Source organism: Macaca mulatta, chromosome 20, assembly GCF_049350105.2.
Source record: "Macaca mulatta isolate MMU2019108-1 chromosome 20, T2T-MMU8v2.0, whole genome shotgun sequence".
Taxonomy (NCBI): domain Eukaryota; kingdom Metazoa; phylum Chordata; class Mammalia; order Primates; family Cercopithecidae; genus Macaca; species Macaca mulatta.
Window position 1 is genome coordinate 85252087 of NC_133425.1, and position 15672 is coordinate 85267758.

At 51.1% G+C, this 15672-nt stretch overlaps 1 protein-coding gene and 1 long non-coding RNA gene across 51 annotated transcripts in view; one reads left to right on the forward strand and one right to left on the reverse strand.

Annotated features, from left to right (window-relative positions):
- The window catches only part of FANCA (FA complementation group A), an 81787-nt gene extending 70022 nt beyond the window's left edge, over positions 1–11765 (reverse strand). For 49 of the 50 annotated variants that reach the window (XR_013412142.1, XR_003725558.2, XR_013412149.1 and 46 more), the window contains exons 1-6: positions 11666–11765; positions 10977–11086; positions 9710–9803; positions 4929–5071; positions 4707–4802; positions 2386–2459 (exon numbers count right to left, since the gene is read on the reverse strand). Coding sequence is in view for 17 of the 50 variants with exons in the window: in XM_028841257.2 (XP_028697090.2) it covers positions 2386–2459; positions 4707–4802; positions 4929–5071; positions 9710–9803; positions 10977–11086; positions 11666–11744 (596 nt within the window). In the remaining 33 variants the exon portion in view is untranslated. Of the gene's footprint in view, positions 1–2385; positions 2460–4706; positions 4803–4840; positions 5072–9709; positions 9804–10976; positions 11087–11665 lie in introns of all 50 variants that reach the window. The other variant, XM_028841261.2, reaches the window with a different exon arrangement.
- A 178-nt stretch (positions 11766–11943) lies between these two features.
- On the forward strand, positions 11944–13811 carry LOC144338208 (uncharacterized). The gene is made up of 2 exons (XR_013412170.1): positions 11944–12397; positions 13066–13811. It is a non-coding gene; the product is annotated as an uncharacterized LOC144338208 (long non-coding RNA).
- Positions 13812–15672: the final 1861 nt, after the last annotated feature.

Sequence of the window (15672 nt, forward strand, 5' to 3'; positions counted from 1 at the left end):
GCCTGCCTTGACCTCCCAAAGTGCTGGGATTACAGGCGTGAGCCACCGCAACTGGCCTTGCCCTAAACCTTATGCTCTATCCTGGGGACTGTTCCATTTAAACTTACGAATACGCATTCTGCTACTCGGTGGAGTATTCCACAGTCAGTCAGGTCAGCTGGTTTGTAGCATTCAACTTCTACATCATTCTTTTTTTTTGAGACGGAGTCTTGCTCCGTCGCCCAGGCTGGAGTGCAGTGGTGCGATCTCGGCTCACTGCAAGCTCCGCCTCCTGGGTTCACGCCACTCTCCTGCCTCAGCCTCCCGTGTAGCTGGGACTACAGGCGCCTGCCACCACGCCCCGCTAATTTTTTGTATTTTTAGAAGAGACGGGGTTTCACTGTGTTAGCCAGGATGGTCTCGATCTCCTGACCTCGTGATCCACCCGCCTCGGCCTCCCAAAGTGCTGGGATCACAGATGTGAGCCACCGTGCCCGGCCTGAGCCACTGCGCCCAGCCTGTATCATTCTTAATCTGACTTGTTCTATCCATTACTGAAAGGGGGGTATTGAAATCTCTAATGATTATTGCTGGAATGTCTATTTCTCCCTTTAATTCTGGCCATTTTTGCTTCATAGATTTTGGTGCTCTGAGATTAGGTGCGTATATCCTAGGCAGCAGGTTTTTCTTTCTTTTTTTTTTTGAGATGAAATTTTGCTCTAGGCCAAGGCAGGCATATTCAAGGTCAGGAGTTCAAGACCAGCCTAGCCAACATGGAGAAACCCCATCTCTACTAAACATACAAAAATTAGCCGGGCGTGGTGGCGGGTAACCTGTAATCCCAGCTACTCGGGAGACTGAGGCAGAAGAATCGCTTAAAACCAGAAGGCGTAGGTTGCAGTGTTCCGAGACCACACCACTGCACTCCAGCCCGGGGAACAAGAGCAAAACTCCATTTCAAAAAAATGAAATAAAAAATATTATTCCGGTTGGGCATGGTGGCCCATGCCTGTAATCCAAGAACTGTCAAGAAATCAAGACCATCCTGGCCAACATGGTGAAACCCTGTCTCTACTAAAGATACAAAAATTAGCTGCATGTGGTGGCACACACCTACAGTCCCAGCTACTCAGGAGGCTGAGGCAGAATTGCTCGAACCTGGGAGGTGGAGGTTGCAGTGAGCCCAGATCACACCACTACACTCCAGCCTGGTGACAGAGTGGGTCTCCACCTCAAAACGAAAAAAAAGGCCAGGCAAGGTGGTTCACGCCTGTAATCCCAGCACTTTGGGAGGCCAAGGCAGGTGGATCACCTGAGGTCAAGACTTTGAGACCAGCCTGGCTAACATGGCGAAACCCCATCTCAATTAAAAATAACAAAAATTGCCAGGCACAGTGGCTCCCGCCTGTAATCTCAGCACTTTGGGAGGCCAAGGCGGGCAGATCACAAAGTCAGGAGATCAAGATCCTGGCTAACACGGTGAAACCCTGTCTCTACTAAAAATACCAACATTGGCCAGGCACAGTGGCTCACATCTGTAATCCCAGCACTTTGGGAGGCCGAGGCGGGCGAATCACGAGGTCAGGAGATCGAGACCATCCTGCCTAACATGGTGAAATCCCGTCTCTGCTAAAAATACAAAACAATTAGCCGGGTATGGTGGCGGGTGCCTTTAGTCCCAGCTACTCCAGAGGCTGAGGCAGGAGAATGGCGTGAACCCAGGAGGTGGAGCTTGCAGTGAGCCGAGATCGTGCCACTGCACTCCAGCCTGGGAGACAGAACAAGACTCCGTCTCAAAAAAAAAAAAAAAAACAAATACAAATACAAATATTAGCCGGGTATGGTGGCGGGCATCTGTAGTCCCAGCTACTTGGGAGGCTGAGGCAGGAGAATGGCACGAACCCGGGAGGCAGAGGTTGCAGTGAGTCGACATTGTGCCACTGCACTCCAGCCTGGGCGACAGAACCAGACTCCATCTCTAAAAAAAATAATAAATAGTAACAAAAACCAGCTGGGTGAGGAGGTGGGCGCCTGTATTCCCAGCGACTTGGGAGGCTGAGGCAGAAGAATCGCTTGAAACCAGGACGCGGAGGTTGCAGTGAGCCGAGATTGTGCCACAGCACTCCAGCCTGGGCAACAAGAGTGACACTCTGTCTCAGAAAAAAAAAAAAAAACATAAAAAAGAAAAAAAACACACACACAAAAAAACACAGATGTTCTCTTGAAATAATGAAACAACAGTTCCTCCAGGTCTAGTCTAGTATAAATATGCAATGCAATCTAGTCTAGTATAAATTATATTTCAAAGCCAAAAATGAAACCCATCTGATTTTGGGCTTATGAAATATAATTTATACTAGACTAGATTGCAAAAACAGTAACACCGAATCATCGTTAGTACGCTACCTTTCCAGCAGCTCTTCCAGGCTCACGATGCCTTGTACATGAAGATGCCACACCACTTCAAGCAACAAAGAATTCTGGAAAAAAAAAAAAACAGTAGTTTGAGTCCTTTATGCGTGCATTTTCCTACAAAATGTTCAGCCTTGCCGGGCGCGGTGGCTCACGCCTGTAATCCCAGCACTTTGGGAGGCCGAGGCGGGCGGATCACAAGGTCAGGAGATCGAGACCACGGTGAAACCCCGTCTCTACTAAAAATACAAAAAATTAGCCGGGCGCAGTTGTGGGCGCCTGTAGTCCCAGCTACTCGGGAGGCTGAGGCAGGAGAATGGCGTGAACCCGGGAGGCGGAGCTTGCAGTGAGCCGAGATCGCGCCACTGCACTCCAGCCTGGGCGACAGAGCGAGACTCCGTCTCAAAAAAAAAAGAAAAAAAAAGAAATACATCGTTTTTTACAAAACTGTCCTTGTTTTCAAACCCCCTGGCCTTTGGGCACGCACATACCATTGCCCAACACTTGCTTCTCCTTCCCTTTTCCTACTGCTTCAGCCGGGGCTCCAGTGGAGCCTACTTCCAACTCTTTCTCCACACTGCAGCCAACACAGTATTACAAACACCTGACATGACAATCGCTCCTTCAGAAGCCTTCACTGGCTCCTCGTAGCTGCCACGACAAAGGTCAGCCTTCAGTGTGCCCTGTGCGTGTCCCTTGTCTTTCTCACTCAACCCTCTCCCATTTGATAACCCTCCATGTAGCTCAGACCCTGTGCCACTCACTGAACACTGTGTCCCAGTCACAGTGCCCTGATCTCCCTGTGGCCTCCCCTTCTCATCCCCCTAACTCACACTCTTCAGTCTGTGCAGGAAGGCTTCCCTAACTCTCCAATCTGATAGGCATGTCTATCTTCTTCGTAAACCTGTGAGCACCTGTAGCATCGCACTTCTTGTGGATTTAGTGGCTTGTTTCCCCAGCTAGATGACAATGAGAGCAGGGACCAAAGCAGTAACTGAAAAATCTAATGAACCCTATAATGTATGCTGGATAAAAGAATGGGAAAGGCTGGACAGTGGGTCACGCCTGTAATCCCAGCACTTTGGGAGGCCAAGATGGGCAGATCACCTGAGGTCAGGAATTGAAGACCAACCTGGCCAACATGGTGAAACCTCATCTCTACTAAAGATACAAAAATTAACTGGGCATGGTGGCACGTGCCTGTAATCCCAGCTACTCAGGGGGCTGAGGCAGGACAATCGCTTGTACCTGGGAGGCAGAGGTTGCACTGAGCCAAGATCGCTCCACTGCACTCCAGCCTGGGCAGCAGAGCAATACCCTGTCTCAAAAATATAAAAAAAAACCCAAGCGCAGGCGCAGTGGCTCACACCTGTAATCACAGCACTTTGGGAGGCCGAGGTGGGCAGATCATGAGGTCAGGATACTTGAGACCACCCTGGCTAACACAGTAAAACTCCATCTCTACTAAAAATACAAAAAATTAGCTGGGTGTGGTGGTGGGCGCCTGTAGTCCCAAGTACTCAGCAGGCTGAGGCAAGACAATCACTTGAACCTAGGAGGCAGAGGTTGTAGTGAGCCAAGATGGCGCCACTGCATTCCAGCCTGGGCGAGAGAGCAAGACTTCATCTCAAAAAAAAAAAAGAAAAAAAAAAAGAAGAAGAAAAAGAATGGGAAAAAAATGACGAACCAAGGTGAATAAATGATCACCTTGGTTCTTTGCTTTTTCTGTGTATTTACTAATTTCGTTTAGTACTACCAAATGTTTTGCATTCTTTCCATTCATCGAAAGTCTATAATTCTACTAAGTTCAAAATGCTTCAAAAAAGAGCAGGTAAGAATCATTTGTATATTTTATCATTAGGCTGGGCATGGTGGCTCATCCCTGCAATCCCAGCACTTTGGGAGGCCCAAGAGGGAGGACTGCTTGATGCCAGGAGTCCAAGACCTGCCTGGGCAATATAGCAAGACCCTGTCTCTGAAAAAAAATTACATACTTTTTTTTTTTAATAGTTTACTATACTGCCCTGGAAAATTCTTAATAATAATAAACCCAAGAAGGCTAAACATGTTTTATAATATATTTTATTCTAATAAACTAGTTACTAATGATAGGTAAATAGTGACAAAAATGGTAATTGAAGGTACTTTCTTTCCAATCCACAGATGATTTCTAAACCCTTTTTCATCCACTCTCTGTAATTAATGAGAAGCTCGGCAGAATTCCCGAGAAAACCCAGGTACTCTGTTGCCTCCATCTCGATCAACAGAACATTGCCTGGAACACTGGAGAGCCAGAGTTGCAATCTCAAATTTACCTGTATTTTCCATAATTCTTGACAGAAGGAAAGTCGGGAGAACATACTGTGTGCCAGTAAATACTGAGCAAACTCTAACAGGGAAGACAGCTTCTTCTGAAAAGACAGATTACATTTTTTAAAAAACAGATTACCTGAAACAATATTAAAGAAATGTCCTGTTTTCCCAACCAGCTTAAAAGTAACAATGGGCAGGTCTCCTCATCCTGGCTGGTGTCTTACTCTCTGCTCCACAGTCAGCAGCACAGGGTGACTGGTCTCCGCTGCAGCTGTGCAGACCTGTCCCACGCTGGAGGCAACCATCCCGGCTGAGAGAACACCCACGGGAACCCCCAGCCTTGAGGCCTGATCCTGCAAAGTAGAGCCTTAAACACAAAACAAAACCACAGCTTTCTCTTAACACATGAGACAAAATCTAAAACCAAAGACTTGCTGTTTCAAATGCCTTATTTTTGGCCGGGTGCGGTGGCTCACGCCTGTAATCCCAGCACTTCGGGAGGCCGAGGCGGGCAGATCACGAGGTCAGGAGATCGAGACCATCCTGGTTAACATGGTGAAACCCCGTCTCTACTAAAAATACAAAAAATTAGCCAGGCGTGGTGGCGGTGCCTGTAGTCCCAGCTACTCGGGAGGCTGAGGCAGGAGAATGGCGGGAACCCGGGAGACAGAGCTTGCAGTGAGCTGAGATCATGCCACTCACTCCAGCCTGGGCCACAGAGCGAGACTCTGTCTCAAAAAAATAAATAAATAAATAAAAATAAAAAAATAAAATGCCTTATTTTAAGATGCAGCACACGCACAAAAAATGCCTTTTAAAGGGGGAAAATAGATACAAAGGGAAAAACGTGAGATAAAAATTAGAATTTGATGACCCAAGCAGCGCACAATAAAACTGGTGGCAACACCCGAACCCAGAGTTACGCATTCGTTCCCACGACACAAAAGAAGCAAGGTAAAGAATACATTCTGACCAAGAACTTTATCATCTTTTTCCAAAGGAGCACAATCGAGAACTCCAGCAGGCTCTTTCAATTACACTGTTTTTCCAATTACTTCAGAGATAACCCTGCTCCTGTTGACTCACATTGATGGTTGTGTGAAAATCAGGCAGGGATTTCCCAGTGCTCTGACATGTACCTGGTAGGCAGGTACAGTCACAGCTGTGCTCAGTCCACAGGCCACCAAGTGGAACCTCACTAACAGCCTGCAGCAGCCACCATTCTCCCGAGCAGCCACTGGTCTGCGTTCAATACAGTGAGAAATGGTCAGCAACCTGGAAGCAGGCAATGCCCATAAGCTATTTTCTAATTTATTTGCCTTCCAAAATTTTTTCTTTTTCGTTTTTTTGCAATGGTGTCTTGCACTGTCGCCCAGGCTGGAGTGCAACAGCGCCATCTCGGCTCACTGCAACCTCCACTTCCCAGGTTCAAGCAATTCTCCTGCCTCGGCCTCCAACACAGCTGGGATTACAGACATGCATCACTATGCTCAGTTAATTTTTTATATTTTTAGTAGAGATGGGGTTTCACTATGTTGGCCAGGCTGGTCTCCAACTCCTGACCTCATAATCTGCCCACCTTGGCCTCCCAAACTGCTGGGATTACAGGTGTGAGCCACCACGCCAAGCCAAAACTAATTGCTTAAAAAAACTGGGCCGGGTGCGGTGGTTCACGCCGCAATCCCAGCACTTTGGGAGGCTGAGGCGGGCGGATCACGATGTCAGGAGATCGAGACCATCCTGGCTAACACGGTGAATCCCCGTCTCTACTAAAAATACAAAAACAAAATTAGCCAGGTGTAGTGGTAGATGTCTGTAGTTCCAGCTACTCGGGAGGCTGAGGCAGAGAATGGTGTGAACCTGGGAGGCGGAGTTTGCAGTGAGCCGAGGTCGCACCACTGCACTGCAGCCTGGGCGACAGAGCCAGACTCCGTCTCAAAAAAAAAAAAAACAACAACAACAACAACAAAAAACTGGAGGCCAGGCTCGGTGGCTCACGCCTGTAATCCAAGCACTTTGGGAAGCCGAGGCGGGTGGATCACCTGAGGTCGGGAGTTTGAGACCAGCCTGACCAACATGGTAAAACCCTCTCTCTACTAGAAATACAAAATTAGCCAGGCATGGTGGTGCATGCCTGTAATCCCAGGTACTCGGGAGGCTGAGGCAGGAGAATCGCTTTAACTCGGGAGGCAGAGGTTGCAGTGAGTCGAGATCACGCCACTGCACTCCAGCCTGGACGAGAGCAAAACTCCATCTCAAAAAAAAACACAAAAAACTGGAGACTGCAATACGTGCCTGTTTTTGTAATGTACTGAATCTAAAAACACATTATCAACACATAAGTTAAAACATTTACAGGCCGGGGACGGTGGCTCATGCCTGTAATCCCAACAGTACGGGAGGCCAAGGAGGGTGGATCACGAGGCCAGGAGTTCGAGACCAGCCTGGCCAAGACGGTGAAACCCCGTCTCTACTAAAAATACAAAAATTAGGTGGACGCAGCGGCGGGCACCAGTAATCCCAGCTACTCGGGAGGCTGAGGCAAGAGACTTGCTTGAACCCAGGAGGCAGAGGATGAAGTGAGCCGAGACTGCGCCACTACACTCCAACCTGGGCAACAGAGCAAGACTTGGTCTCAAAAAAAAAAAAAAAAAAAATTTACAATAATTATAGAAGCTTAAAATTATAATGTGAGAAATCATCAACTGTTGATGAAATTCTCGGTAGAAAAGTAGACAGATCGGGCACAGTGGCTCAGGCCTGCAATCCCAACACCGTGGGAGGCTGAGGTGAACGGATGGCTTGAGCTCAGGAGTTTGAGACCAGTCTGGGCAACTGGCAAAACGCTGTCTCTACAAAAAAATTAGCCAGGCATGGTGGTGCACACCTGTAGTCCCAGCTACTCAAGAGGTTGGGGTGGGAGGATCACTTGAGCCCAGGAGGTCAAGACTGCAGTGAACCGTGATTGCACTCCAGCGTGGGCAACAGAATGTTTTTTTTGTTTTGTTTTGTTTTTGTTTTTTGAGACGGAGTCTCACTCTGTCGCCCAGGCTGGAGTGCAGTGGCGCGATCTCGGCTCACTGCAAGCTCCGCCTCCTGGGTTTACGCCATTCTCCTGCCTCGGCTTCCTGAGTAGCTGGGACTACAGGCGCCCACCACCGCGCCCGGCTAATTTTTTGTATTTTTAGTAGAGACGGGGTTTCACCGTGGTCTCAATCTCCTGACCTTGTGATCCGCCCGCCTCGGCCTCCCAAAGTGCTGGGATTACAGGCGTGAGCCACCGCGCCCGGCCTTTTTTTTTTTTAAAAAAAGCAGACAATTCCTTTTTTTTTTTTTTAAGACGTAGTTTTGTTCTTGTTGCCCAGGCTGGTGTGCAATGGAGGGGTCTCAGCTCACTGCAACCTCCGCCTCCCAAGTTCAAGTAACTCTCCTGCCTCAGCCTCCTGAGTAGCTGGGACTATAGGCACCTGCCACCACACCAAGCTAATTTTTGTATTTTTAGTAGAGACAGGGTTTCACCACGTTGGTCAAGCTGGTCTCAAATCCCGACCTCAGGTAATTTGCACGCCTGAGCCTCCCAAAGTGCTGGGATTACAGGCGTGAGCCACTGTGCCCGGCCAACCATGCCAATTTCTAGTCGTTTGTTTCCAATGTATCTCCACGGGAAAGTCTGTTTTTATCTACAAGGCTTTTACTGTGCGTGTGTGTGTGTGTGTGTGTGTGTGTGTGTGTGTGCGCGCAGAAAAAAACAAACTGAAAAATTAATGAATCAAAGGTTTATCCGTGCGGCTAGTCTGGATCCTTGGAATAATATGTAATTTGTGAAATTCAAATATAATTGTGACAGTGAAAATCCGTATCATTTGCCAATGACATTCAGTGTTCAGTGGTCAAGGGAGCGTTATTACTGAAGGTTATTTTATTTTATTTTTTATTTTTTTTTTTTTTGAGACGGAGTCTCGCTTTGTCACCCAGGCTAGAGTGCAGTGGCCGGATCTCAGCTCACTGCAAACTCCGCCTCCTAGGTTCATGCCATTCTCCTGCCTCAGACTCCCACGTAGCTGGGACTACAGGCGCCCGCCACCACGCCCGGCTAGTTTTTTGTATGTTTCAGTAGAGACGGCGTTTCACCGTGTTAACCAGGATGGTCTCGATCTCCTGACCTCGTGATCCACCCGTCTCGGCCTCCCAAAGTGCTGGGATTACAGGCTTGAGCCACCGCGCCCGGCCTATTTTATTTATTTTTTATTTTTTTTTGAGACGGAGTCTTGCTCTGTCGCCCAGGCTGGAGTGCAGTCGCGGGATCTCAGCTCACTGCAAGCTCCGCCTCCCGGGTTCACGCCATTCTCCTGCCTCAGCCTCTCGAGTAGCTGGGACTACAGGCGCCCACCACCGCGCCCGGCTAATTTTTTGTATTTTTTAGTAGAGACGGGGTTTCACCGTGTTAGCCAGGATGGTCTCGATCTCCTGACCTCGTGATCCGCCCATCTCGGCCTCCCAAAGTGCTGGGATTACAGGGTTGAGCCACCGCGACCGGCCTGAAGGTTATTTTAATAGAAACAAGTCATTACATAACAAAGACGTGAAGGATCAGAAAATAACTTAACTGTTGTTGACCCAGAACTTTCCCCATCTCCCACTCTCAAACTGGGGAGAGAAGGAGGTACCTAGAAAATTGCCTTCCCGTCTACTCTCCTGGGCACACCACAACCGGTCTCAACGAGCAAGGGGCAATCCCTGTTGCTGCTATATCCCATGTTTTTCCAAGGGACACTCTGGGTCCTACTGCTTCTGAGTTGCAGGTTGACTCAAACGCTGCTTTTAAACACAGCATCATAAGACGCCCAAGCACAAGTCACAAAAACATCACATAGAATTTGTGACCACACAAAGTGGAAATCCATCATCTGAGGAAATTTAAATTTCTACTTAATTTAGCAAACCATAGTTCCTATATAAAAACTCTTCTGCAATTCAAAATAGAGAAAATGAAGCTGTAACTTACCTATAAAGGAACTAGAATGATTAGCATAGATCTCAGAACTGTCACAGTCAATCAATTTGCTGAGAGACAATTTTTTACACGGTGGACCTTCTACCTAGAATCCAAAACAATGAACTCCATTTAAAAAGTTCAAGTTCCAGGCCGGGCGCAGCGGCTCACGCCTGTAAACCCAGAACTTTGGGAGGCTGAGGTGGGCCGATCACGAGGTCAAGACCAGCCTGACCAACATAACGAAACCCTGTCTCTACTAAAAATACAAAAATTAGCCGGGCATGGTGGTGTGCACCTGTAGTCCCAGTCACTCAGGAGGCTGAGGCAGGAGAACTGCTTCAACCCGGGAGGTGGAGGCTGCAGTGAGCCGAGATCGCCCCACTGCACATCAGCTTGGACAACAGTGTCAGACTCTGTCTCAAAAAAAAAAAAAAAAAAAAAATTCAAGCTCTGTGCATAAACACAAGCTGTGTGTAAGTAATGCTTCCCTACTGGGCTTTTTTTTTTTTTTTTTTTTTGAGACGAAGTCCCCCAGGCTGGAGTGCAGAGGCGGGATCTCCCTCATTGCAACCTCGGGCACATTACAGGTGCCCGCCACCACACCCGACTACTTTTTATATTTTAAGTAGAGACAGGGTTTCACCATGTTGGTCAGGCTGGTCTTGAACTCCTGACCTCAAGTGATCCACTCGCTTCGGCCTCCCAAAGTGCTGGGATTACAGGCGTGAGCCACCACACCGGGCTTTTTTTTTTTTTTTTTTTTTTTTTGAGACAGTCTCGCTCTGTAAACCAGACCGGATTACAAGTGGCGTGATTTCCGCTCACTGCAATTTCTGCCTCCCGGGTCCAGGTTCAACCAATTCTCCCGCCTCAGCTTCCCGAGTAGCTGGGATTACAGGCTCCCGCCACCACATCCAGCTACTTTTTGTATTTTTAGTAGAGACGGGGATTTCACCATGCTGGCCAGGCTGGTCTTGAACTCCTGACCTAGGATGATACACCCGCCTCGGCCTCCCCAAATGCTGGGATTACAGCCCTGAGCCACCGCGCCCGGCCTGTTTTTTTTGTTGTTGTTTTGTTTTTAATAAAAGAGGCGGGTTCTCACCCTGTTGCCCAGGCTGTTCCAGAACTCCTGGGCTCAGGCCACCCTCCCCCTCTGCGGGCCAGGCCACCGCGCCCGCCGCCTCGCGTGTCTTCTTAGGAAAGCTGTGCCGTGGCTGGGCTCAAAAACCCCGAACCTAAATCTGCCCGCAGACGGACCCCAGCTTCCTCTTACCTCAAGCAACAGGGCAGTCAGGTCCTGGTGGCTTCGCAGGAGGCGCACAGCTGAGTCCTTTAATTTCTGTGCCCTTTCAGGATTGCATTTCTGCCTCTTGAGCCTTCCCGCTATGGAGAGAAGTCGGTTCCAAACCATCACAGCCCCGTTTACACCCGGGGTCCCGGGCCCGACGCGCAGGACGCCGCGGGGAAACCCACCAGGGACACCCTCCCAAGAGCGGCCGCGGCTCCTCCCCAGGGCGCAGGTGTCGGGAAACTAAGGAAAACGGCGCCAGCGCGGACGCCGCGGAAGACGGCCCAAGAGGGCCCGAGTCAGGGGAGCCCGAGAAGGCTGGCGAGGGGCGGCCTCTGCGCTGAGGGGACCCACGCCGCCCACCCCAGGCCCGGCTCTGGCAGGGCGGCCGGCGGAGGCGGCGTTGGGGAACCCAGGGGGCGCCCCGCGGGCAGGGCCGGAGGGCGTCGGCCCAGGCGCAGGAGGAGCCGGGTCGGGGTCGGGGTCGGGGCCGGGTCCGGGCCGGGTCCGAGGCAGCCGCGCCGCCCCATCCTGGCGCCCGCCCCGCGCAACCCCCCGGGCGCGGCCTCCCGGGATCAGACCCGCGGAGGTTCCGGCGGGAAGGGATTGGGCGACCGGCGAAACCGTCCCGGGCCCGGTGCTGCCCACTCCCGCGGCCTGCCGCGCCCGCCTACCCAGCAGCTCGGCCCAGGACCTCCGGCGGCCCCCTGGGCCCTGGCCCGAGGCGGAGTTCGGGACCTGCAAGCCGGCCATGGAGTCAGCGCCTAGAGCCCTGGCGGCGGCGCCCTGCGCCCGAGCCCGCGCTGCCTTCTTATTGGCTGCGGCCAGGCGCGCGCGCCCGTTGGCTGGCGGCGGCCAGGCCGCGCCCCTCAGGTCGAGGCCTCGCGTGGCGGCCATGTTGGTCGTGGCGGAGGCGCCTGCGCGGTGATGTCCGGCTTGGGTTCGGCTGTGCGGCCGCGGTGTAGTCCGCTAGGGCGTCTCGCGCAGGGAGGCTGCGGCCCCTTAGGCGTGGTTCCTGCCGGGAATGACTGGGGTTGGTCCTGAAGCGACCACCTGGCCAACCAAGCCGAGGCAGGCGCAGAGCCCCGCGGGGAGCGCGGAGCCGCGCGCGCTTCTGAGCTCGGGGCAGCCGCTGTTCCTCCTCCCGGCGGCCGAACGGTCCCCGCGCTGGGCGGCGTTTCGGCAGCCGGAGACCGCGCGGTGGCCGCGCCTGTGCTCCCAGCGCTTTGGGAGGCCGAGGCTGGAGGGTCGCTTGAGCCCAGGAGTTCCAGACCAGCCTGGGGAACAGAGCGAGACCCCATCACTTTTCTTTCTTTTTGTTTGTTTGTTGTTTTTCCTTTTTTTTGAGACGGAGTCTCCCTCTGTCTCCCGGGCTGCAATGCAGTGGCGCGATCTCGGATCCTCAAGTGATTCTCCTGCCTCAGCCTCCCGAGTAGCTGGGATTGCAGGTGCGCGACACCACGCCTGGCTGATTTTTGTTATTTTTAGTAGAGACGGGGTTTTCTTTTAACCAGCCTGGGCGGCAGAGCGAGACCCTGTCTCAAAACAAAACCCAACATAAGAATTGGTAAAAGCGAGTGCCGGCCGGGCGCGGTAGCTCAAGCCTGTAATCCCAGCACTTCGGGAGGCCGAGACCGGCGGATCACGAGGTCAGGAGATCGAGACCATCCTGGCTAACACGGTGAAACCCCGTCTCCACTAAAAATACAAAAAATTAGCCGGGCGTGGTGGCGGCGCCTGTGGTCCCAGCTCCTCGGGAGGCTGAGGCAGGAGAATGGCGGGAACCCGGGAGGCAAAGCTTGCAATGAGCCGAGATGGCGCCACCGCACTCCAGCCTGGGCCACAGAGCGAGACTCCGTCTAAAAAAAAGAAAAAAGAAAAAGGAGGCCGGGCGCGGTGGCTCAAGCCTGTAATCCCAGCACTTTGGGAGGCCGAGACGGGCGGATCACGAGGTCGGGAGATCGAGACCATCCTGGCTAACACGGTGAAACCCCGTCTCTACTAAAAATACAAAAAACTAGCCGGGCGAGGTGGTGGGCGCCTGTAGTCCCAGCTACTCGAGAGGCTGAGGCAGGAGAATGGCGTGAACCCGGGAGGCGGAGCTTGCAGTGAGCTGAGATCCGGCCACTGCACTCCAGCCTGGGCGACCCAGCGAGACTCCGTCTCAAAAAAAAAAAAAAAAAGAAAAGAAAAAGAAAAAGGAGCGAGTGCCCAGGGGAAGCTAAGGTGCCTCAAAGCCCTGGGGAAGTAGAGGCTCTGGAGACCCGTCCCCATCCCCCCGCAGTGGCCGCGGTCCCCAGCAGGCGCCTTTATTGTGTTGATTGCTTCGATGACGTTCAGCACCACAAATGCTCTTTGTCAGCCGAGGCACTGAGTGGGGCCTTGGATTCACCAGCGGAGAATGGAGCAGGAATGAGAATTCAGAGTCCATGAAACCCCCACAACGACTCCTGCACGGCCCTACTCGGACACTTCGCAATCCATGGTGAGTACTCAGGGAACAGCCTGAAATCACGCTGCCGCACTCTAGCCTGGGCAACAGAGCAAGACCCTGTCTCAGAAACAAAAACAAAAAAAAGACAAAGCAATTAAGAGAACTAGACTCAGAGGTGACTGAGAAATTGAAACAGGCTGGAAATTTAAAATAACTATGATTAATATGTGGAGGTCTCTCGTATGAAGGGTGAACAATATGCATGAGGAGGAAACTCATCAGATTGTAAGAAAGAAAGAACGCGGTAACAGGTGATGCTTCTGATGGGTCGGTAGTATCATCAACACAGCTGAGAAAAATAGGAATTACTCACATTGGAAAACAAAGAGGAAAAGAGGTTTTTTGTGTTTTTTTTTTTTTTTAAAAAGAGCATCCAAGAACTGTGGGAAAATATCAAATGATACAATATGCATGTAATAGGACTCCCAAAAGAAGAAGAAAGAACAAATTAGAAAAAATGTTTGAAGAGAAAATTACCAACAATTTTCCCAAAATAACAAAAGACAACAAAATGCAGACCTGAGCTCAGAGCACACACAAAACTTGATAAATATGAGCCCCTGCTTCACACATGCACTGTGTTCAAACTGTGGAAATCAGAGAGAAAACCATGAAGATGGCCGGAAAAGAAAGATACGTTAAATACAATTAACAAAGGTAAGAATTCCAGCCTGGGCAATATGGCAAGACTCCATCTCTACAAAAAATACAAGAAGTAGCCCAGTGTGCTGACATAAGCCTGTAGTCCCAGCTACTTGGGAGGCTGAGGTGAGAGGATCACTTGAGCCCAGGAGGCTAAAGTTGCAGGGAACCATGATCGTGCCACTACACTCCAGCCTGGATGACACAGTGATACCCTGTCTCAAAAAAAAAAAAAAAAAAGGGGGCAGGGGCACCTGATACAGTGGCTCACACCTGTAATCCCAGCATTTTGGGGGGCCGAGGTTAGTGGATCACCTGAGGTCAGGAGTTCGAGACTAGCTTGGCCAACATGGAGAAATCTGATCTCTACTAAAAATACAAAAATTGGCCAGGTGTGGTGGCTCATGTCTGTAATCCCAGCACTTTGTGAGGCTGAGGCCAGCAGATCACCTGAGGTTGGGAGTTCAAGACCAGCCTGACCAACATGGAGAAATCCCCTCTCTACTAAAAATACAAAATTAGCCGACTGTGGTGGTACATACCTGTAATCCCAGCTACTCTGGAGGCTGAGGCAGGAGAATCGCTTGAACCCAGGAAGCAGAGGTTGTGGTGAGCCGAGATCGCGCCATTGCACTCCAGCCTGGGCAACAAGAGCAAAACTGTCTTGGCAGGGTGCAGTGGCTCACGCCTGTAATCCTAGCACTTTGGGAGGCCGAGGCGGGTGGATGACAAACTCAGGAGATTGATACCATCCTGGCTAACACGGTGAAACCCCATCTCTACTAAAAATACAAAAAATTAGCCGGGCATGGTTGCAGGCACCTGTAGTTCCAGCTGCTTGGGAGGCTGGGGTGGGAGAATGGCGTGAACCTGAGAGGAGGAGCTTGCAGTGAGCTGAGATTGCACCACTGCACTCCAGCCTGGGCGACAAGAGCGAAACTCCATCTCCAGAAAAGAAAGTTCACCTGTCCTTTGATCTGGCACATCTTTTGTAATGGCCTGTTCTGCCTCTGCTTTGCCACACAGCAGTGTGGAGAGAGTTATCCCTATCAGTTGTAAGGAACTTCCGCATTCTTTTTTTTTTTTTTTTTTTTTTGAGACGGAGTCTGGCTCTGTCACCCAGGCTGGAGTGCAGTGGCGCGATCTCGGCTCACTGCAAGCTCCGCCTCCCGGGTTTACGCCATTCTCCTGCCTCAGCCTCCTGAGTAGCTGGGACCACAGGCGCCCGCCACCGCGCCCGGCTAATTTTTTGTATTTTTTTTTTTTTTTTTTGAGACAGAGTCTCGCTCTGTCGCCCAGGCTGGAGTGCAGTGGCGCGATCTCGGCTCACTGCAAGCTCCGCCTCCTGGGTTTACGCCATTCTCTTGCCTCATCCTCCTGAGTAGCTGGGACTACAGGCGCCCGCCACCGCGCCCGGCTAATTTTTTGTATTTTTAGTAGAGACGGGGTTTCACCGTGGTCTCGATCTCCTGACCTTGTGATCCGCCCGCCTCGGCCTCCCAAAGTGCTGGGATTACAGGCGTGAGCCACCGCGCCCGGCAGTTT